At 41.8% G+C, this 23,999-nt stretch overlaps 1 protein-coding gene across 1 annotated transcript in view; it reads right to left on the reverse strand.

Annotated features, from left to right (window-relative positions):
- Window positions 1–23,999, reverse strand: part of TUBGCP3 (tubulin gamma complex associated protein 3) — a 1,295,126-nt gene that overhangs the window by 794,109 nt on the left and 477,018 nt on the right. The window contains exon 9 of the mRNA XM_044072631.1: window positions 18,066–18,134. Within this exon, the coding sequence (XP_043928566.1) occupies window positions 18,066–18,134 (69 nt within the window). The remainder of the gene's footprint in view (window positions 1–18,065; window positions 18,135–23,999) is intronic.

Here is a 23,999-nt window from a genome sequence, read left to right on the forward strand (position 1 = left end):
ATGTTGTCTGCTTGGATGGCTATCACACCACTAGAGAAAAAAAAGTCCTAAAAGACTTGCAAAACTAGGAGGACTGCTCTCATCTCCAAGATATTGTTGTGAAGGTTGGCCTCTAGGGTGGATCAAGCACACTGAACCGTCTTCCCCTAGAAATGCCCCAGACTCCAGAAGAAAGCATCCATGATTACTGTGGCCCAGGGTTTGGTGGATAAAAGGGTCTGTCTTACATTACCGATGGAGCGGTTATGCACCATTAGATAAGATTTCTGCAAACTTGCATGAGGCAAATCTTGGAATGGAGGGGGTACAGACTTAGCAACCACTAGACTGAAAGAATCTTCTGTAATATTTTCATGTGGTATTTCGCTAGGGGAACTAACATAATGGTAGAGGCCATCAAACCTAACAGATGATCAACTTTGTTTGAGGAAGAGGCTGCCGAATTACCTGAATGGCCACTAGGTACAGTGATATCACTCTGGTGTCTGGAAGTCTGACTTGAAGGACCATGTTGATGCGACATCCTATAAACTCTTATTTGTTGTTCATAGTTCATAGGTTCGTACTAGGCTATCAGCCCTAGGGCCTATACAAGCCTAGCCATAACAATTCCCTGGCTATTTCTTCCCACACTATTTACTTCCCTGGAACCCTGTCTGGCAGGGCGACTGATGTGATCCCCGGGGTGAATTTCCTTTCTCCCATCCAATCATCAAGGTTCCTTTTGATGAGGGCCAAAGAGGAACTCTGCTTGACATGTATGGACAATCTATTCCAGAGTCTGGGGAGTCTCTGGGTCAGGAACCTATCCCTCCAGTATGTTTTGTTTATTGTGATGACAAGGTTTAGATCCCTGGAGCATGTGGCTCTGAGGGATTTCTTTAAGTGTAGCATGTCCAGCAGCCCTGGGTTTGACCTCCTTTTTTCTGGATGAAAGGCCCTTAGTGATGCGGTGTGCCACATAGAAGGATTTCCTGACTGTTGTGGCGATGTGGTTATCGAAGGTGAGACCACTGTCCACCTGTGTCCCTAAGTCTCTTATCACACTTTTGGTGTTTAGTGCACTGCCACCTATACGGTAATTCACAGGTACATGTTTTTTCCCAAAGGGGATAACTATACATTTCTTGGCATTGAGCTTGAGCCATGGCTCTGGCACCAAGCATCTGTTTCTGTAAGGCCCTTTTACAGAGTATCCACATCATTTAGGGATTCAATAATGGCTCCCAGTTTGCAGTCATCTGTGAACTTTGTTAGCCAGAGTCCCTTACTATTGGCGTGTACTTCAGAGAAGTAGATGCCAAACAAGAGTGGTCCCAGGACTGAACCCTGAGGTACTCCACTTGTCACTTGTCTGGAGCTGGATTTGGAGTTGGCTTCTTTTACAGTGTGGGTTCTATAGGACATCCTATAAACTCTTATTTGTTGTGTGGGAGGTAGTTGGCTGTATTGACTGACTATGACCTCCAGTAGTTGTACAAGGCAAAGTAGATTCTAAGTGTTATACCTGCAGATCCCAGGAAGTAGTAGTAAGGAGCAAATTGTCTAGACAGTCTAGACAGGGGAACACCTGGATCCCTCAAAGTTGGACATGATCTCATACCACTGTTATCACTTTTGTGAACACCCTGGGGGCTGTGGCTAAACCGTAAGCTAGTTCACCGAATTGAAAATGACTGGTTCTCAGCTAGAAATGAAGAAATGTCATGGATCGCCTCTGTATCTTTATGTGATAGTAGGTGTCCTGGAGACCTATAGGGCACATCCACTCTTCCTTTCTCAATAGAGGTAATATGGACTGTACTGTGACTATCCAGAACTTTGCCTGTCTTTCATACTGAAGTCCAACATTGTCCTGAGAAACTAAAAATAACCTGGAACAGACTATGCGTCCTAACTGGTCTCAGAGGACTGGCTTCATGACTCTTTTCTGGCAACTTTAAAACTTCTGTTGCTGGAGATTTCAACTGACTGAGTGTAATGCCATCAATCTAAGCACATCCACCTGGCACCAGAGTGTGGCAGTCAGGCAATCCTTATGTACCACTAAAAGGGTTTCTTGGTGAAAGGACAGCGAAACCCTGACTATGCAAGTCAACCTCTGCCCCTGAGGTGATGTTCATTCGAGTTACCACCTCTCTGTCTTGGGGCTGGGGTCTGCCTACAGGAGTGTCCTTAAGATAAATCTGATTTTTTGAACCAGCTTTTCTTACCACCCCTTTGGTTCCTAGAAAAGGTTATCTGTGGAGTGGAGGAATGAATTCTTATGGCAGATAGAGTCTTACTGTCCTGTTTACTCCTAACAAGTGTTTCTTTAATTTTACATACAAAAAGAGAGGAATCACCAAGAGGACATTAATAAAGGACATCTTGAAGCTTTCTACAAAATCGCAATGATGCATACGAGCATGCTGATTCATGGTGAAGCCAGTGCTTGCTGCTCTGGCCATACCACTGGCTGCATTGGACAGCAAATACATGGCCACACTGGAAGAGGATTGCAGGTTGGACAGTTTTTTGAACATCTGCTGGTAAGTTACATACAAGGGACTTGGCATGCTCCATTGACAGGTCCTTCTGAAAACAGGTCATTTCTGCAAAGTAATTCAGTGCTCTAACTGCAAAAGTTGGTGAAGCATTAAGTCTGTTTTCCCAATCTGTTCAGCTCTCTTGACTTCTTCATAAGGGGGGAACAGAAGAACTTGCTTCAGACAGTTTCTTTGTTGTGGCTGCTGTTACTACTGTGTCATCTACTGGTAGTCATTTACTCCAATGTTTCCAGTCCTTTGGTGGCTACTAAAATCCTATATAGATTTTCAGGGACAGGTTCCACCACTTCAGGGTCCTTTCATGCCCACAGTGAAACAAGATCTATGAGGGTATCTGTGGGTAAAACCACCCAGGATGCTGATAACCCAGTACCAAATGTCTCAAGGAACACAGATTCACCCAGTGAACCAAACCACAATCTGTTTCATCAATTCTAGAGTCTCACCAAATGTGACATCTTTTAGAGGAGATCCAGGGGAACCCTACACCTTTATCTAAATTTTCATCTTCAGCTACAGACTCTGGAGAAGAGTCTAAGTGCTTCCATTTACACATCTGTTTTACAGGCCTTTGTCTCTGGGAAATGTCTGGAAATAGGTCTGAATCAGACTGGGAACCTGAATGTCGAATAACCCTCTAGGCCTAAAGGCACTGACCATCCTTGTTGATCAGAATGAGAGGAGTAAGTCACCGGAACCACTGGGAGATGGGACAGATCATAGCCCGAGGGCAAGACCTGACTCCTTGGTCTAGCCAAGACCCATTCAAAAGCCTCAAAGACTGAAGCACGATCAGAGCAGAGGTCGTCTCCTTCCTATCGAAGGATGCAGGAAACTTCCCAGGGTCAAAAGAGGCTGCCTTCAAGGAACACCTTGGACTTGAGCTACTAACAGCAGAGGGCCCAAGAGGCAGAGCCTGCTCCGAAAATTTCAAAGTCAACTCTACCAGAAGAACTCCGGCCCTGACACCTCGACTACAAAACTCATCTTGACACAAAAGAATCTGAATCGAAGGAGATGTTGCTGACACTGAAGTTCCTCGAGCTGTCGGCTATGACGGAAGCTCTCAGTGAGGGCTTGGAACCTTGGGGACCGGATCCAAAGGGCAGACCGGTACAGGAGAGAAAATGGAGGGGGCAGCTGTACCTGTGAGAACTACCATCTGGATTTGTGTCCTTAAAAATTTCCTCATCATTCAGTCAACTTCCATCTTGGTAAAGCTTCTGGTGGACCAGACCAAGCTTGATGATGATCCCACTGATGGAGGTCTGTAATACCGCCTCTCCTGTAACATGACTGAATCGAGTCTAGGATTCCCCAATCTCCAGGAGACTGTAGGCTGAGTTGACACAGAAAAGATCAGAGTTGCTGGTGGCTCTGACTTTTAAGTTTTAATTTAAGTGCCAGACCTGAAGGATCTGTTGGATCTGAAGACCTTTTTCTAGATTTCTCAGATCCTTTCTATTTAAATCGTTCTCTCTCTTGGTTTTTCTTTCGACTTCTCTCTTTTCTTTTCCTTCTTTATCTCCATTTTACTGTGCAGTGAAGCTAAAGGTGGTTTTGGAGGAGTATACACAGGCTGTGAGGAAGAAAACCCTGTCTGTGGTGTTAGCAAGCCTTTCAATACAAGTTTTTCCATCCTACCCTGAACAGCCCTGGACCCAAAAGAAGCAAAAATATCACAATCTGCTTCTTGATGGATGGAATCTAAGCAAAAAACACAGCGATTGCAGGTCTTGGGATGGAATTTGTGTCCACAAGCTGTGCACTTCTTAAATCCTTGGAGTTTAACATCAGAAAGATTCACTATTAATACTAATAACTATATGAAGAACCAACTAAAAAAGCACCTTCTGTCTCAAACCTTTGATACAACACTGTAAAAATATTCTTGACAACTAGCCTAAAAAAAATACCACTTGGTCTAGATAAAAAAAAAAAAAAAAAAGCTATGTTCTCATCATAACATTCCATCTGAGTTGTCCACTTTCATTCTTCCCCAACTGTTGCTGGGTTTGGATCCGACCCCCTGGATCTACCTCTGCCACTTTTTCCAGCTCTTGGAACACTGCAATTCTTGAGCTCCTCTCTTGCCCATAATGCCCTAGTGATCTAACATACCTCAGACTTTGTTTGCTGCCCCTGAAACCAGAAAATATTAGAAAATTATAAATCACCAGCATCTGGGACTCAAACAAAAGAACAGTAGTTCTTTTAGGATCTTATGATCCTTCCAAAAGTCAAACAAGGGTGGGGATGGAGACAGAGCAGTTGAAGAAAAATTAAAATGGAAAACACAAATGGAACATTATGGTGAGTACTTAACTTTTTTTAACTTAAGTTGTCATTTTATTCATTCCTTATTTGTTGGGACAGTCTCCAGCTACCTAAATCCCTGAAGGACTCTAAGGAAGGATGTTCCTGAGCACTGTTGAGTCCAAGGCTCTTCCTCCTAGAGACCAGCTCCAACTTGTAATCATCAATAAAGGTAAGAAGATTAGCCCAAGTTGCAACTCCACAAATATCATCCAAAGAGGATCTGGATAAAAATTTTGAAGAAGTTGCCATAGACCTGGTGGAACGTACTTCTGGTGATTTTAGCAAAGACAAGCCTAGTTATCATAAACAAAGGTAATACAATCAGTAAACAACCAGTGTCTTAAGTCACTTTAGAAACTAGTTTGCCTAATTTTGACTCCAGAAAAGAGACAAACAATTGTTTCAATTTCTTAACATTTTTGGTTTTATGTAGCTAAAAACATTATTGCCTGTGAACATCCAAAATGTGCAACATACAATCGCCCTTGTTTGAGAAATTTGGAAAGATGACTGGAAGGTTAATGACCTGATTAATATTGGATTCTTAAACCACAACAGGAAGAAAGGAGAGACTGGTTCAATAAGGATACTCTATCCTTATGACAAAATCAAATAAAGAGGTTTGAATGACAGGGCCTGCAATTCTGATACTTTTCTAGCAGTAAATGGCCACTAAAAAGATAGTTTTCCAGGTCAAGAATTTTAGTTTACACTTAGCTACTGGTTCAAATGAGGATTGTGTTAAAGTTTGCAAAACAATGTTCAAATCCCAAGGAGAAGTAGGATCTTTTAATTGGGGTCTAAGTAGCAAAGTTCCCCTTAGAAAGGCTTGGCAAAGTTTGTAGAATACTCAAGATGAGTTATTTACACCTATATGAAAACTGGAAATGGCAGCTAGTTGTACGTTTACATTGCAAGAGCCAACACCTTCATTGAAAATTGCAGCTAAAAATTCAAAAACATTCAAAAACAGTTCTGAGAATGGATCTAGATCCTTCTGTGGCTCCCAAATGGCAAATATTTTCCATTTACTTCTGTAAAGTTTCCTAGTGGAAGCTTTGTGAGATGACAGGAGAATGTGATGGGCAGGGGAGGAGAGGATGGGCTCTCTAGCAATCAATGGAAATGGAGAAACCATGCAGTCAATGTTAGGCTTGGAATGCCTGGATGACTCGTGTATGTTGGATGAGACAGTTGGTCTGGAGTTGGATCCAGAAACCATGGGGGACGACGTACATGAAGCCAAAGAAAGGGAAAGCAAATCTGACGCGGCTAGTAAGGGGCAATGGGGATAACTGTGCTCTTCCTTCGATTGAGATGCTTTCTGAAGACACTTGGGGATTAGAGGTAATGGGGAATAGGTGAAAAAGAGACCAGGGGGCTAATTGTGAAGTACAGCTTGCTTTCCCCAGTGGGGGGATAAGGACAAAGAAACTGCTGCCATTGTTGTTGATGGGAGATGCAAAGAGATCGCAGAATAGTTGTCCCATCAACAGAAACTCCTTTCTGCAACCTTCATATTGAGGGATCACTCATGGGGCATTATAATGGACCTGCTTAACTTGTTTGCAATCATGATGGATTTCTCTGAAATGTGCGTTGCTATCAGAAATGGATTGGATGAGATCACCCACTGCCACACTCTCACAGCTTCTTGACACAGAGGGTAAAGATTTGGATCCTCCTTGTTTGTTGATTTACCAGACTACTGACATATTGTCTGTCTAGATCAAAATAGTCCTGATGGGAAGTGTGTTTTGTAAGGCCTGCAATGCTAGGAGTACCAGTCTTATCTCCAGGACATTGATATGCATGATGACTTCTTCTTGGGACCATGTGCCTTTGACCGTCTTTCCCAAGAAGTGGCCCCCACCCAATCTGGGAAGCATCTGTGATCACTATGGCTTTGGGTTGGGGAGAACAAAGGGACAAACTTCTTGTACTTGACTGGAGTGTATCCACCATAAAAGATCATTTTTGCAAGCCTGAGTTATTCTGATCTGATTGGACAAGGGATGGTAAAGAATGGAACATTGATTTACCAATGTCCACTGAAGAATTATCATATGGTATCTTGACAATGGTACTAGGATGACTACTGCTGACATCCCATAGCCTGAAGGATCAATTGAGCTGAGAGAGAGAAGAGCTCTGAGTGATCTGACTGGATCTGAAGAGTGTGAACTCTTGACAGGGGTAGAGATGCTGTTTGAGTGATTGCATTGAGCAAGGCACCAATGAATTCCAAGGTCTGTGCTGGTTCCAGATGAAATCTGTTGTAATTTGAGATGCCCAGATGAGAGCATAATTTGAGTACACAACTTTGAGCTAGAATCAGATGATACCAGGTCGATGTGGTTATGGGCCAGTTGTCTAGATGTGGAAATACCTAGAATCCCTGCAGTCTCAAGTAAGCTGCTACTACTGCCATACACTTGGGGAACACCCTGGGATCTGTGGTGAGACCAAAGGGCAGAGCTCTAAATTGGTAATGACTGGCTCCCAGCCAGAAGCGTAGAGATACCCTGGATCGTTTGTTCATCTTGATATGATAGTACTCATCCAGAAGACTTATCAAGCACATCCAATTGTCCTTGTGCAGAAATGGAAGAATGGACTGAACTGTGATCATCTGAAACTTTGTGTATTGAAATGACTGATTTAGAGAGCTGAGATCCAAAATTGGGCCTCTGCTTTCTTTGGCACTAAAAAGAATCTTGAGTAAGTTTTAGATTCTTTCTGGTTTGGGGGGACCTACTGGCTGACTCTTTTTTTCTAGCAGCTTTTGTATTTCTAGTGCTGCTGCTTCCCTCTGATTGGGTGGAACATTGGTGATTTTGTTCGATACTAGCAGGGGTGGATGGATAAAGGGTATTGTATATCCTCTGGTAAAGGGTATTATATATCCTCTGGATATTATCCCTCCATGCCCATGAAACTTTGGTAATTTATAGCCAAACTTTTGGATGCAGGGATAGATGACAACCCAACTGTCTCCAGAGAGACTGTTGAGCCTTCTTTCAGGAGCACTGGTAAGATCTAGCAGAGAAAGTATCTCTAGATCCCTGGTTGTGCGAACCACCTCTGCCATGGGGATGGTGTCTTCCATTAGAGTTCCCCAATCTGCCCTTGGGGGAACTGTCTCCACGTGGATCTTGGAAGGGACCCTGGGATTTTCTGAACATTTTTTATCCGCCTCATTGATTACCAGAAAAGGTCTGCTGAGGGGTTGAAAACCTAGCCCACACAGCAGACAGGGTTTTCCTTCCTGCTCACACCTAGAGTGTGTGTCTAACTCTGTGACCAAATAAGGAAATTCCATCATTGGAAGCATGGACAAAGGAAGCTTTGAAGGGTTCCACAAAGTCACACAAGCGCATCCAGACATGCTTCCTGATGGAAATGCCTGAACCTGCCGCCCAAGAGGTACCTTCTGCTGTGTGAGATATAAGCTTCATGGATGAGTTAGAAATGGATTGAAGGGTAGCCAACTGCAAGACAACAGAGCTCTCTGCCTCAGAGGATATGGTTCCAGCAAGGAATTTGTTAGGTTATTTAATCAAATCTAAAGTCTAGTGTACCAAATAATTCAGCAGGCAAAAGTCACAGCAGCATAGACAAGCTTCCAATATCTGTCCAGTGCCCTAGACTCCCTGTTGGGGGGGTTGACAGGGAAACTTTGTTCTGCTACTTCCTTTTTTCTGGCCACCGCCATGACCATGGCAACAACCATTACTCCCTTGCTCCAATACTCTCTGTCCTTTGGTGGTGCCAGGATCCTATATGGTCTTTTGGAGATGGTTCAGTGGTGTCAGGTTCCTTCTACACCCGTTGAAAGACCAATTAAATGAGCTCGTTAGCAGGCAGTGTCACCCAGGGGATAGACAGACCAGCTCCAAAAGCCTCCAGGAATACCAACTCCTCTTGGGAAGAGTTGTCTGGAGATCAACCACCCCTTTGCTTTAGGATTTTCAGGATATCTCCAAATGAGACATTGTCGGGTAGTAATCTTGGGGACCCTTCACTCTTATCAAAATCGGTATCTGATATGACAGACTGTTCTGGAGAGTAAGTGTCTCCTTTTGTACCCTTTCTTCCTGGGAAATTTTTCTGTACCGGATATCAGAAGAAATTAGTATACCACGTTAGTTATACTGGAAACTGACTTGGGTAGCATGTCCCAGTGGCACAGTTGGTTGAGGCTCTATACGCATAGATGGATGGGATTGGGTAGTTGGAGCCAAAGAAGGAAGAGAAGTCTGAACTTTGGGCACAGAGAAAGCTCTCTCTATTACCTCAAAAGCAGAAAGCTTCTGAGAGAGGGAAACCAATGGCTACAAAAAGACTAGACTCCCTCCCCCCCAAAGGCGGACTACTCGAGGAGGGAGTTGGAGCCGAGCTATCTAATGCCAAAGCTCTGCCAGGCAGAGATGTCTCCAACAGCTTCGAACTTGATTCCAATAATGCGGATCCAGCACAGACAGTACAGCTCCGAGAGTCAAAGGGCTTCCAAGGTGCTCAGTTCCAATCCACTCAGAGACACAATCAAAGTCGAATATGCCCTAATCTTCGGATCCAATCCAACAGCTCCAAAAACAATGGTCGGACCTGAGAAGGAGCCAGTAATGGTTTGGTAGAACTAATAATGGTGTCCAGACTCCAAAGGGGTCAGAGCCGGAAGAACCCCCATTTGAATTTGCGTTGAGAGGAACTTCCTCATATCCTGTCCACAATGGCTTCAGTCAGACTTCTGGAAGAACTTGTAGAAGATGCCATTGAAGATAGTCTGGAGTGATGATACTTCAGAGACCACTCCAAGAATGGAGAAGGTAGTCAAGATTAGACTGGCTCTGGGACCAATTGCGGTGATCAGATCCTAAGAGATTTGTCAGGCCTAGACTTTGGATCCAAGGGGATCGGAGCAGAAAGTTGACAATTTTGCAAGGAGGGTCAGAACCCAGAGTCAAAGATGTGGTTGGATGCAGGGGAATGCATTCTCACTTCTTTTTTTATCCTATTTCTTGGGGGTTTGAGTCCCAGACGATGCTGATGAAGACTTGGAAGGGAGTAAACCTACTAGTATTAATTTATTTTTCCTGTCGATCATAACTCAAGGGTTAAAGGCTTTGCAAATATCCCAGTCTGAGTTGAGATGCGTTGGGCCTAAACAATACATACATTTAAAATGCAAATCTGGTATTTTATGGCCACATGCCATAATTTTTTTTAAAACCAGAAGGCTTATCAGACATTTTTAAACACTATTCTAAAGAAATGAAAGATATTAAGCAAAGTTTTTTTTTTAATAATTAGAAAGGAGAAAGGGGGAAAAAATTACCAACAGTGGTAAAGTACTACAGACAGGGGATACCAACATTGGTAATTAAGACTACAAAAGTAAGGGTAAAAAGGGAGGAAGCACTATAAAGTACAAGTTCTATAAAGATAAAGAAGTTTTTAAGATATCAAGGTCAGTAGTTGTAAATAAGATTCTCACTTACAAGAAAAAAGTCACTGTACTAGAAAGTATACAGTGACCATGTCCGTATACTAAGGCTGCAATTGGGTATGTTAGATAACTAGGGCATTATGGGTAAGGGGAGAGTTTCAGTGTTCCACAGGCTGGAAAAAGTGGCAGAGTCAGATCCAAACCCAACAACAACAGTTGAGGAATGTATGAATATGACAACATCACATCAAGTATTCAGAAAGTACAGTTGTGTACACTTACCATAAATGTATATGTTCGAGTGTAATCACTGTTGCAGTCATCACACTTGAGGTTATCTGCCTGCAGGTACCCCTAAGTCAGCTCGAATACCAGAGTCTTGGGATTTCTGCATCGGATGCTGTTGCCTCTTCCATGATGTCAGGTCGTCAGGGGTATAAAACATGCCGCCGACGCCATTACATCAGTTTTTCTTGCCCCAAATGTCAGGAGTCCCCAAAATAGGAAGCTATTAAATGGCATGGAACACCTCCAGTAAAAAGTAAATACCCCTGCCATAAAAGATGGCCATAAAAAGGATAATTAGAAAGGATATAGAAAGCCAGGGGGCTGGAGGGAGGGAAACCAGGACTGCAACAGTGAATACACTGAAACATCTACATTTATGGTAAGTGTACACAACTGTACTATGTTCTTCATGTTTCACTGTTGCAGTCATCACACTTGAGTTGATTCTCAAAGCTGAAGAAGGTTGCAGGCAGTCAAGAAGTGTTAGGACTGGCTAGCAGGCCTTGTAGGACTGCTGTAGCAAATCCAGCTCTGGATTTAGAAAAAATAGGTAAGTGGTAATGCTTGATGAAGGTGTGTACAGAACTCCAGGTTGCAGCTTCCAGGATGTCCCTGGTAGGGACTCCTCTGAGAAATGCTGTAGAGGTTGAGGTAGCCCTAGTGGAATGAGTTCTGATCCCCTGTGGGGTAGGTTTTTCATGGTGCTTGTAGCAGAAATGGATGCAGTGGGCTATCCATTTGGAAATGGTTTGCTTTGAAATGGCCTTGCCCTCTGCCTCTGTAGCAAAGCTGACTAGCAGCTGGTCAGACTTTCTGAAAGGTTTAGTCCTGTCAAGGTAGAACATGAGCTGTTTGTGCATGTCCAAGGAGTGCAGGATCCTTTCCTCTTTATTCTGAGGATTAGGGAAAAAGGTTGGCAAATGGATGGATTGGTTTAAAGCCACACTGGATACCACCTTGGGCATAAAGGATGGGTTAGTCATGAGGGAAACCCTGTCAGCATGGAAAATAATGAAGGGTTCCACAGCCATTAGTGCCTGTAACTCAGAAACTCTTCTTGCTGAACTGATGGCTAGAAGTAAGGCTATTTTCCAAGAGAGGAATTTTAACTCTGCTGAAGCAGCAGGTTCAAAAGAGGGAAGGGTGAGCTTCTCCAGTACAAAGTTAAGGTCCCAGGCCAGGGCGGGAGCTCTCCTTGGGGGACTTAAACTGTTAGCTCCTCTCATGAACTGTTTGATGAGAGGGTGAGAAAAGAGAGGTGGCTCAGTATTATAAAGAGCTGAGATGGCACAGGCATAAACCTTAATGGATGAGAATGATAGGCCTCTGTGGAGCAGCTCTGCTAGGTAATCAAGGATTTGAGGTAAGGTGGGCACGGCTGTGCCCTTTCCTTGAGACGGACTCCAAGAACAATATCTTTTCCACTTTTCAGCATAGGATTTCCTAGTACTATGCCTTCTGGCTTCAAGGATGACGTCCAGCACCTTTTGCTGAGGGCTGCTGGTGGTGTATTCAGGAGATAAGCCAGGCTGCAAGGTTTAGGGTTTGCAGCTGTGGAAGCAAAATCTGTCCCTCCTGCTGAGACAGCAGGGAAGGTGTCTGATGTAGGTGCCAGGGTGGTACTGCTGTCAAGACTGCATAGGAGTGGGTACCAGTGCTGTCATGGCCAGTCTAGGGCAATAAGGATTGTCCTTGGCCTGTCATGTTTGATCTTGAGTAGTACTTTTGAGAGGAAAGGCATAAATTGAGAGGTTTTCCTATGTAAAGGATACGACATCCATCTTCCAGGCTCTGCTGTGAGGGTTCCTGGTGCAAAATTTGCTCAATTGGTGGTTTTGGGGGGAGGCAAAGAGGTCCACCTCCGGTGTCCCCTACCTCTGGATTAGAAGTTTGAATTAGTTGGATTCCAGTTTCCACTCGTGTGGGTCCGGTAGATTTCTGCATAAGTCGTCTGCCAGTGAATTTTGTTTGCCTGGCAGGAATTGAGCTTGTAGGTGCACTTGGTTGCTCAAAGCTATGTTCCACAGGGCTATGGCTAACCTGCAGAGTGGGTAGGAATGAGTCCCCCCCCCACTTGTTTATGTACCACATAACTGTGATGCTGTCTGTCTTTATCGGGAGCTGTCCTAGCAAGATTAGATATTTGAAGACTGGCAGGGCATTCTATACAGCTAACATCTCTTTTAGATTGATATGCAGGGGAATTTGTCCTGGGCTCCATTTGCCTTGAATGCATTTGCCTGCCATGTGAGCCCCCCATGCATAGTCTGATGCAGCTGTTGTCAGGGTTTGGGCGGCGTGGGGTTGAGTGAAAGGAAGTCCCTTGTTGTGGTTGCACGCCTCTGCCCACCAAAGGAACTCTGACCTTAGACAAGGTATGATAGGAATCAATGTTTCCAGGTCCTGAGAATGTTGACACCAGAGATTTTTCAAGTACCATTGATGTTTCCTCATATGCAGTCTTGCATATGGAATTAGCAGAATGCATGAAGCCATGAACCCTAGGGCTTGCAGTATTTTCCTTGCAGATAGCTGGGTTTGAAGTAGTTTGTCAAAAAGACCTACTTTTCTGGAGTGAGGAATGCCATCTGGGAAGTTGTGTTCAAGCTTGCTCCCAGGAATACAATTTTTTGACTGGGCACCAGTTGTGATTTATTTTCGTTGATGGTGTACCCCAGTGACGTTAGGAGTCTTTTTACAAATGCCAGGTGCTGAAGTAGCAATTCCTGACTGTCCGCCTGAATCAGACAATTGTTCAAATATGGATAAATTTGAATATTTCTTTGCCTGCAGTATGCAATGGCTGGAGCCAGGCACTTTGTGAATACTCTGGGTGCAGTAGCTAAGCCAAAGGGAAGTGCAGAGAACTGATGGTGCATACAGCCTGCCCTGAAACATAGATATTTCCTGCAAGACTCCCTTATGGGGATGTGCAGATAAGCTTCTTTTAAGTCTAAGGTGACTAACCAGGCATCCTTGGCTAGCATAGGAAGAAGCTGTTGCTGTGTAAGCATTTTGAATTTTGGGACTACCAGAAAGGTGTTGAGAATTAACAGATCCAGGATGGGGCGCCAAGAGCACTCTTTTCTGGGAACCAGTAACATTTTGGAGTAGAAACCCCGTCCCCTTTGTTCTGCTGGGACAGGCTGAATAGCCCTGAAATTGAGAATGGAAAGTACTTGCTTTTGAGCCTCTGTCCACTGGTTTGGAGGAAGGTCTGGCAACCCGCTTGGGGTTGGCAGTGAATGGAAGTAGAATCTGTATCCCTGGGATACAATGTTTAGAACCCATTGGTCCTGAGTAATGGACATCCACTTTTTTGTATGAAGGATGAGTTTTCCTCCTAGGGGTGCAAGTACTTTGGCATGGCTGGAAAGGATGATTGAAAAGTCATTGTGAACTTTTTCCATAAGGGGGTGGCTTACCACTCCCTGTTTTTGAGGTGGGGGCACTCCATTGTTTAAATCTCTGCATACCCTGAGAATGTAGTCTTGGTGGTCTGTTTCCCCTGGGTTTGGACTGAGAAGGCCTGGGAAGGACTGGAAAGGACCAGTTTTTATAAGGCCAATACCTACTGAATCTAGGTGGCTGCACCAGTAAGAAATCTTTGACAGTTTGCATAGATTTAGCTTTTTCCTCCATCTTTTTAAGAACTTCTTCTGCTTTTGTGCCAAACAAATGATCCTAACTTAATAGAGTATCTAGTAATTTTGCATTGACATGGTCTGCCAAGATTTGTTCCTTCAGCCAGGCATGCCTTCTCAGTATAGACCCAGTGACAGCAGCCCTTAAAGATGCTTCCAAGGCATCAAACCCTCACTGGAAAGTATGCTTACTAACTTGGTTTGTAGAATGCATTAACTCTTGTAAATCTTTATTTTCTGCACAATCTGGAAGTAACACCATTTTCTGTTTAATTAGTTCCATAATATGTTGCTGGTACCTCAACATGTGAAACTAGCAATTCAAAGCCCTGATGGCAAGAGTTGCAGAGGTATATACCTTCTTAAACCATCTGTCTAAAGCTCTAGAATCCCTGTCTGAAGGGGTAGGGTTTTTGACTGTAGTAGCCTTAATGCCTTTAGGTCCATGGGAAATGGTCTCTGGATCTGCTGTAGGATTCCTAAAGAGAAATTTGTGAGAGTCAGGTACTCTGTAGTACCCGTCAGGTTTTCTAGGGGCTGGTGGTAAAGTGTCAGGAGAAAGACTGGATTCCATGAAGACATCATCTACAGTATCCAGGACAAGGGATATAGCTAGAGGCCTGTGCTGAGGCAAATCTAAAAATTCTCTTGAGTCTCTTTTTGGACTGAGGATAGTCCTGGCATTCCCAGCGGAAATGCTCTAAGGTAAGCAAGGTTTCACCAAAAGAAAAATCCTCTGGAGGGGAGGCAGAGGGAATGGAATCTTCAGCATCTGAATCCTCATAGGTAGATAAGATTATGTCCTGGTAATCAGAAGGATCAGAGTCATCGGACTCCTGGTCTGTAGAATCAGAAGGAAATTCAATTTGTTGTCTTTTACCAGGGGAAGGCTGGCTTCTCCTAATTAGAGTAATAAGGTCTTCAGCCATTCTAAGCATTTGTTTTTGTGGCATGAGAGCTTGAGCATGCGCTTTGGTCGTTGGTTTTCGAGGCGTAGTGCGAACTCTGGGCCTGAGAAACTTGGTAGTTTTAGCCAAAAACAAAGTTGTCAGTTTAATACGTACATCGGTAGGTCAGAATACACCCTCAGAAGCCAGTGCCTGCACAATGGCTCTGGACCCATCCAAGGTAGAGACATCTGCAAGTTCCATAGTCGAAGAAGCATATTGAGGCATACCGGACTCCGAATGGGTCTCGGCAGAGGCCTGCAAATCTGTAGAAGTGGGTATCGGGGCTGCGAAGGCACGTCACTGAGTACCGGTGGACTGGCAACTAGCTTAATGGAAGTGTTGTCGGCAATTTTGGACCTATGTGGTCCGTCTCTGTCTTTATCCTTACATTTTTTCGGAAGATCGGTAGTTGGATGGCTTACCGAAGCAATTTCGGAATACGGAGAATGGCAGTGAAAGAATTTAGTGACAAAGATAGCCCAGTGACAAATAGTTTGGGCATTAAACAAGGCACATAACCAGCAGTGAGGGACGTCATGGTCTGGGCCTAAACAGTTGACGCAGTAAGAATGAAAATCTCTGTGAGGAATTTGCTTTCCACAGGCAAGACAATTGTTAACTTTTTCTGACATTGGTTAGAGCAAGAAAAAAGGATCCCAAATGGGGTACTTAACTTGAGAAGACTTCAAGTTTGAAACTCGAAAAATGAAAATTTCAGGTAGCGGCTGACCGGCACTTGCGAACTGCTTCTGCTTCAGGCTCCCCATGGCAAAAAAGACTGATGTAATGGTGTCGGCTGCATGTTTTATACCCCTGACGACCTGACGTCATGGAAGAGGCGACAGCATCCGACGCAGAAATCCCAAGACTCTGGAATTTGGGCCGACTGAGGGCTACCTGCAGGCAGATAATCCCAAGAGTGATGACTGCAACAGTGAAACACGAAGAACATCAGTAAATGTTGTTACAGTTTTATCACTAAAGCTAAGAATAACTAGCTACCAAAAATATACCTATACTACTGCAGCACAGCTATAAAAAAACTGCAACTCTAAAGTTAAAGGGTTAGAGAGAAGCCAAAAATAGCTACAATCTTGAAAAAAAAAGCAGACTTTCACTTAGTTTGAAGATAGGGCTTGTGGACACACATTTGGAAAGTTCATGTGGCAAATGAGATTGGAGGTCATTTTGTAAAGAGGAGGAAAGTGTGGGTCAGGCAGGAGTCCAGAGCCTTGGATCCACAGCTTTAAAAGAAGACACTGAGGTCAGATCTAATTGATCAGACAAACCAGAGGTTGAATCGGGCGAAAATAGATTTCTTAGCTCTAGTTAAAACACTTGTAACGATTATCAGCTTAACAACCTGTGAAGATAGGTAAAGGCTGCCAGCTTAGCCAGACTGAATTATTTTGTAGATAATTCTGTCATTTGTAAATATTAAATGTGAAAAGACTGCACTGGATACTGAACTGCAAAAATGTAGCAGTGCACTCTGCTGTAAGAAAGCTAAGTCAAGCATTTCATGACTGTCTTTGATGTTAAAATTCGGAGCCGATATGTCTAGAGAGAGGCATCCTGCCTAATGTTATAACACCAGGGTTAATGGCTAGAATTTGCATGCATAAACGTCTTTTATTGCTCTGGTTTATGACCCGGTGTAAAGAATGTAAATGTAGTTTCTGTTAGCCTGGGAACACCAGAGAGGTGTGATGAATTATGTCATGTGAAGCAGCTCTGTATTATCAATTTAAAGAGAGTGAATCAGAGAGCTCAAAGCATTTTGTCTTTTGAACATCCATCACCAGCACTGCCTGTTTCTATATGTAAGTTATTTAGAATTGGGTTTTCTCTTAGAAATAGCTAGGAATTAGGAAGATTAAACTAAGTGTTTTTCTGTGATGTCAGAACTTTTCTACGGTATTATTTTAAGTATTTCTCTGTGATCTCTGAACTCTTGACTGGCACTGTGTAGTAAGAAGTATTGTCTTGTGTTTTTATTATTTATTTATTATATATTTTTAAACCTTTCATCTGTGGCTGTTTTATGTAGAGTTAATTTAAGCTCTTGAGTACATTGCATGTATACAGTAATGCTGTACCAAGTCACTCCAGATAAGTCTTGACTATTAGGTCACACTTACCATTTGGATAATAATATTACACAGTAATAATTGGACACCGTTTTAAGGGCCTTTGAGTATCTGATAAATATTAGTGGGTGGTGGCAGTGATTTGTACTGTATAGTCTGGGTAAAATGGGCACAGCCAGAGAACCTGTGCCAGCCTTCCCCAGGAGTGTCTGTGTGGTTCTATAAACTCTTATCTCAAAGTGTGTGTATGTCAGCTACTTGGGCAGGGACACGAAGCACTGGTTGGACAGAGAGGGTGCCGGAGCTTTTAGCTTGCCCACTAGGCTGACATCTGGACCCTATAGCTGTGCCAGTGGGGAGTCTTATTGGGGAACTGGAGAGGAAGGGAGAAACCAGCCCCAGACTGACTGTGATCTCTGTGTGCTCTTAAGGGAAATTGTACTTTACTGTGTGTATTTATTATCCTTTCCCTATATGGACCCCCCTCAATGGTGTTAGTGGTGAGGATTGAGGCTCCTTGATTGCTGGGCCAGTGCATGGGTGTCACACAACCATATTTTGCTTTACCACTGAGCCATCACATGTTCTCAGGTTAAAAGCTATTTTCTAATAGAAGCAAAGTAAATGTCAGAAAAGTTACTGTCATGGGATGAAGTACAGCATACCTGAATTCATATCACTTCAAGCATCAAGGCCTAGGAAATACTTCAGTCAAGTAGAACTGTAAGATTAGTAAGCAATTAAGGAAAGCATATAAGGGAATTCAATTAATTTACCTGAGAATGCAAAATAGACAGCAATCTGTAATATTCTTTTAGCTCTTGATGCAAGGCAGCACAAAAACTCTGTATAGAAAGAGCAAACACAAAAATGAATGAGTAAAATGAAAACGGATTTTAACTCTTGAAAAAATTCTGCTGTGCTGGAAACTATTTCTAAAATGCATGTTTTAAATGAAAACCAACCAACACATAGATTCAGTATTGTAAAATACTAAAACCCAAAAAGTCGCTGACCTGTAAAACTTGTCTCTGGAGTTAAAACTTACTGTAACCACATAAATACTTTAGCGCTTTCATCCCTAATAACACACTGAACTTCATCAAATTTACAGAAATTGGATGTCAATCATTTGAATACCTTGCATGTTTCAATTCCAACCAATAAACTCATTTCTTACAAACTTTGTCACTAATCCATTAGTAAATTGCATGTTTGACAATTCTAAACAATATTAAAAATTGTTTCTTATAATGCATAAAAATATTTTAAAGCTTTTCTGCTCTAAAATTGACAGCAATATACAAAGAATCTTTATCATTAATACCAGGTGCTGGTGTAGCATTTAACAGTATTTGCCAAAGAAATTATTTGTATTCCAGGTAATACTCCCAGTTACCTCCCTTTTTATTTAAAAATACCGCCTCTGTTACAAAAATAGCATTTTTTGTTGTTAATAAATTCTTGAGTGTGCTTACTTAATACATAGGTTGGGTCAACTTTACTTACTACATAAATGTTTTTGCGTCTTTCGGCTTTTCCCGGTTAGGGGTCACCACAGCGGAACTCCGGTCCGCTAATGATTGGCAGTAGATTTTTACGTGCCGAGTTGCCAGCCCTGACGCACAACCTTCAATGAAGGTACGCCCATTCACGCATGTCTCCACACAGAAGACGCTTTAGCTGAGAATCGAACAGGACAACGTCTTACTGTGAGACGACAACGCTACCACAGCGCCACCACCGCACATAAATATGTTGATAAATTCTCTTCCTTAACATCTGTTCAGTCTTGCTGGACAGGCAGGACATTAAGCTGCATATACAACCCCTTTCATACCACAATTAAAAATGCCATTTGATTTAAATGCTTTTTGAGTGATTTCCTAATTTAAAACTACTACCTTCATAGATACATACACATTGTGGACAAAATCAACATTTTTAATTCCCATCTTTGTCCTTTTTTCTCTGTAGAATGTTCAAGCTTACTTTCAAAATATTTTTTCACATTTTTACCTTTTTTATATACTATATATTTTGCTGTGAACCTAAAGTTTTGGTCAAGTTGAAAGTTTCAAAGACACCTTCCCATTTTTTTTTAGCAAGTATCTTCACTTCATTCTTCAATATCCCATGCTGCAAAAGCATAACATTATTAAAATTTTTACCTTTTTATTGTTATATGGTTTAAATGTATGGGGAAACATTAAACACTGCGGAGAACCTTTCCCCCTATTTTTTAAATATAACTTAACTGGTTTCTTGAGCCAAAATGTGGTGCATCAGCTACAATTTTGTTCTTTTTTAAGGTATCGATACATTTTACTACATGCCAATTTCTTTTTATAACACCTTCTATTCCCATTGCATGTTTATATGTTCTTACATATCTAGTAAAATTATCTTTAATTGCATTCTGTTGTCTAACTACACCTATATTACCAAAATATATAGGTCTACATCCATTCTATTATTCTTGTATCATTTGCTGGTGTTGTTGTTGTTTGTCTTTTCGGATTTTCCCGGTTAGGGGTCGCCACAGCGGAACTCCCATCTGCTAATGATTGGCAGTCGATTTTTATGGTGCCGAGTTGCCAGCCCGATGCCCAACCTTCAGCAAAGGCACGCCCATTCAGGCATGTCTTTCGGAGGCCACTCGACCGCGGGGAGGACATGCAGACTCCACACAAAAGGCACTCCAGCCAAGAATCGAACAGGAGAACCTCTTGCTGTGAGGCAACAACGCTACCGCTGTACCACCATGGATCTTTGCTGATATTGTATAAATTTAAATTATCACATTTATAGCCCCTATTTTCAAAATTTGCCATCATCTCCAATAATTCTTCATTCATCAAATCATCATTTGCATTTAAATTTAGCCATTCAACATTTGATTCCTGAAAAAAAACATAAAACATAAAATGATGAACGTATACATCCTCTATGTAATAATGTAATTTTTTTTAACTTCCTTTCTATAAATAGATGCTCCTATACTTCCAACACCTATACTTCCATCAATATGTTTACATAACTTAACATCTAAAAAAAAACATTTAATCCAAAGAAAATTAACCTTTAAATTAAAAATAAAATCTACTGTAGCTGTAATATAAATTTATGAAATAATTTATTACATCTTTCACATAAAGAAAAAAAAAATAAGAGATCATTTGCCACACTTTGGCTATAAAAAGAAGCCACTTTGAGACAAAAGCTACATTACAAAGAACAACAAGATTGTTCACGGAGTATACAACTTTATCAAAGTGAAGGAACATTACCTTGTTATAACTGTTTTAAAAGTATTTAAGAGAAAAACCCAACGATACTTATAAACATCCAAACAATGAGATGTGTCTTGCAATGTAACAGCTACTTGCAATACAAATAATGCAATATATCTTGCATCCTGTACTGCCTACATGGCATTTTATGTAGGGAAAACTAATAAAAAACTAAAGCTTAGAATATGTATTATTTATCAGATATAAGGAAGAAAATACAGACTAATGCCCTACATAAACATAGAAACATCAATTTAAATTTTATGGTGCTGCAAATAATACCCATATCCATTACAGGTGGAGATATTGCAACAAAAATGGAAAGAGCAGAATATAAATGCATAAATACATTACAAGCTGATATATACCCTTGTTTGAATTAAACCACCACCATAAAACCTGTTTTTAGAGTGCTGCAATGGAGATGTAGTTTTTCAGACAGAGATGGTGCATCCCTTTCAATACTGTTTCTTTGATGAAGTCATGTGACTAATTAAGAGGTTTTTTTTAAGTTATGTGAATGAAACTTTCTGAAACGGACATGAGGAAGCTTTACCGTGAATGTGTACAGTTAGTCACTGAAGAAATTTTATCCGTGTGTTGTCTTGAGTTTGTCTGTTGTCTCTCATTTTTGGAACTGTTTATCAAGCTCATCATTTACATACTTGAGCTTTCTACTTTTGCTTTTGGTTTATCCCTCTACACAAAGACAGACCATCAACACACCCAGGGAACTACAGATCTACAAGTTTGACTAGTCTTACATGCAAGGCCATGGAAAGAATGATCGTGGACCTGATACAGACGTAGAAAATCTTTAAACACTGGACCCGTTCCAGTTTGGTTTCATCAAGGCCAGGTCATGCCTACTAAACTTGGTGGACTTCTTCAAGGTCACTACAGCCATGGACGAGAGCAAAATAATCTACACTGCCTACCTTGACCTGGCAAAGGCATTTAACACAATACCTCACTTGGGCATTACAGAAACTCACAAATTTAAGCATAAAATCCCTTTGTCACCCAATGGACACCTAAATGGCTCACAGGACACATGAGGTAAGGGTTGGGGAATACACCACCACCAAGAGGCCTGTTACTTGTGGTATTCCATGGGGCTCAGCACTGGGACCTCTTCTATTTGGAATATCCTTCTCTGAAGTCAAAGCGAATGTAGAGGGCCTTTGGCTGACCAAATTTGCTGACGATAGCTAGAACCATGGTTTAAAACTCAATGCAAAAAAAATGCTTAATTATACCCTTTGGGAAGATGGCAACCCCTGCAAACTGCAACACTGATAACACTCCACTAACAGTAGACCCAGTGGTAAGGGACTTGAGAACTCAGGTTGACAGTAACCTGAAGTTTGATCACTATGTGTCTAAGGCAGTGAGAAAATCCTTCTAAGTTATGCAACTCATAAGGGTATGGCATTCAAATCTAAGGAGATGATAATCTCACTATACTCAGCCCTCATTAGACCAGTAATAGAATACAATGCATCCTTTAGCATGTACCTGATCAGGCATTTGCAACAGCTAGCGCATCCACAGAGGTTCCTCACTAAAAGAATACAGGGTTGCGGACTGCCTCAAAGCCCTGTCCCTATACTCTTGTTTCCTACAGACTACTGAGGGGCGATCTATGCCTAAACCTACAAGGCATTCTCTCATCCAGCACTGACAGATCGGCTACACATTCGCAAAACAAACAGCTCTAGAATTACTCGATCTAAGGAACGCTGTCTGTGACAAACAAAATATGTTGGAGGGACAGAAATGTGTTTTAGAGATTACCCCTTCTCTGGAACACACTCCCCATTCATGTAAAACAGAGCTCTTCTCTAAACCTATTCAAACACAATTTGGATCAATGGATGGGAAATCACAAATCCACCCCTGGCTTGTCGCCTGTGGCCCTTATGAACAGGGGAAGTTTGCAGATGCCCTAAGTCATCGGCATATACCAAAGCCATTCAAGCCCGTGGGAAATGATAATTGGGAAAATTTGGGGATGAATGACTAGGCTGAAAAACTTTCTAGGGCTATTAGTCTGGTAAACTCCTACGATCACACGATCAAGCAAAGTGTACTTGAGCTCTGACTGGCAATGGTTTTAAGTGCTGATTGACTTCTCACACCAACAGCAACTAGTAAAGTCCAAGACAGGATAGGCAATATTTTTTTACCCATTTGTGGCTCAAACTTACTACAAGCCATGTGTCAATCCTGCTGCCCCTCCTAAATCTGCTTTACTTAGGCCCACTTCCTAAAGATATTGTACTAGGGGGAGGGCAGGTAAAAGGGATAGAAGCATCTTTATTTGGCAATATCTTGCAAGTATTTTGCAAGTATTTTTCTGCCACTCAGTGATATAAATGTAGTCTAAGAGCATGCTAAATCACTGGCCAAATCCAAGCAGAAAAGTAGGGAAGCTGGCTGGAGCCTAGAACACCCCCCCCAGCTTATATCAGTATATGAGCTTACAAAACCACTTTTTTTTTTTTTTGAAAAAGGCCTCTTTTCAGTGGTGACCTCTGAATAATGGACTTGCTCAAAATCATATATCAGATAAATGGTGGCTGAAAGAATCAAACCTTGGACTAATGGATGAAGTTCATTAGTAGTCTGCATCCTTAATCCTCTGCACTAAACCACCAGACAACTTCATAGGCTTAACTCATTCCAATCACCAGTAACGTCATAAATAACATGTGAAATGCCTTAACAGTGGTAGATGGCTTGACAAAACCAAGCACACGTTGAAATTAACACAGAAGTGTTATACTTATTTTAAAGACAGATGCAAAAGCAAAATCTCTTTTGTACCTGTATTTAAAATTTATGTGACATATCTGAAGTGTTAAAATGCACTACACTGAATAATGTTATAATTCAACAGCTGTTCAAAAGTGACAAGTACCTATCCAGAGTTTTAAAGTAGCAGCATTCAGCCAGTAAAGTGTTACTGCTGTCTTGTTGAAATGCAATGCAACTGAAACAAGCAAGTTTTAACAAACAGAAGTCAATTTAACTTCTACTGACAGCAAGCAAGGGCACTGTGTAAAAAAAGGAGGAGGAGCACATACAGAAAAAGCATGGGAAACTAAAGGTTATTGTAATGCCAATTATTTCATTTAAGAAACCTAAACAATGCGATGTGATAGACAGGACTGGTACTTGGGAACATGGTACTAAAAAATTTAAAAGATTGCCCAGCTCATCTTCAAATGTTTAAATATAAACACTACCAGCATCAGTAGAATACTGTAAATCATTAAAATAAATTAAACATATTACAAGATGTGTTATTATACAGGTTGGACAAGATAAGATGACCCCTGAAAGCTGTAAACTAAATTAATACTATTGAAAACCATAAAATGACCATCACTAAATTAAAATAAACTCCTAAAC

The sequence above is a fragment of the Protopterus annectens genome, chromosome 5.part0 (genome assembly GCF_019279795.1).
Source record: "Protopterus annectens isolate FY-2018-M chromosome 5.part0, PAN1.0, whole genome shotgun sequence".
Lineage (NCBI taxonomy): Eukaryota > Metazoa > Chordata > Ceratodontiformes > Protopteridae > Protopterus > Protopterus annectens.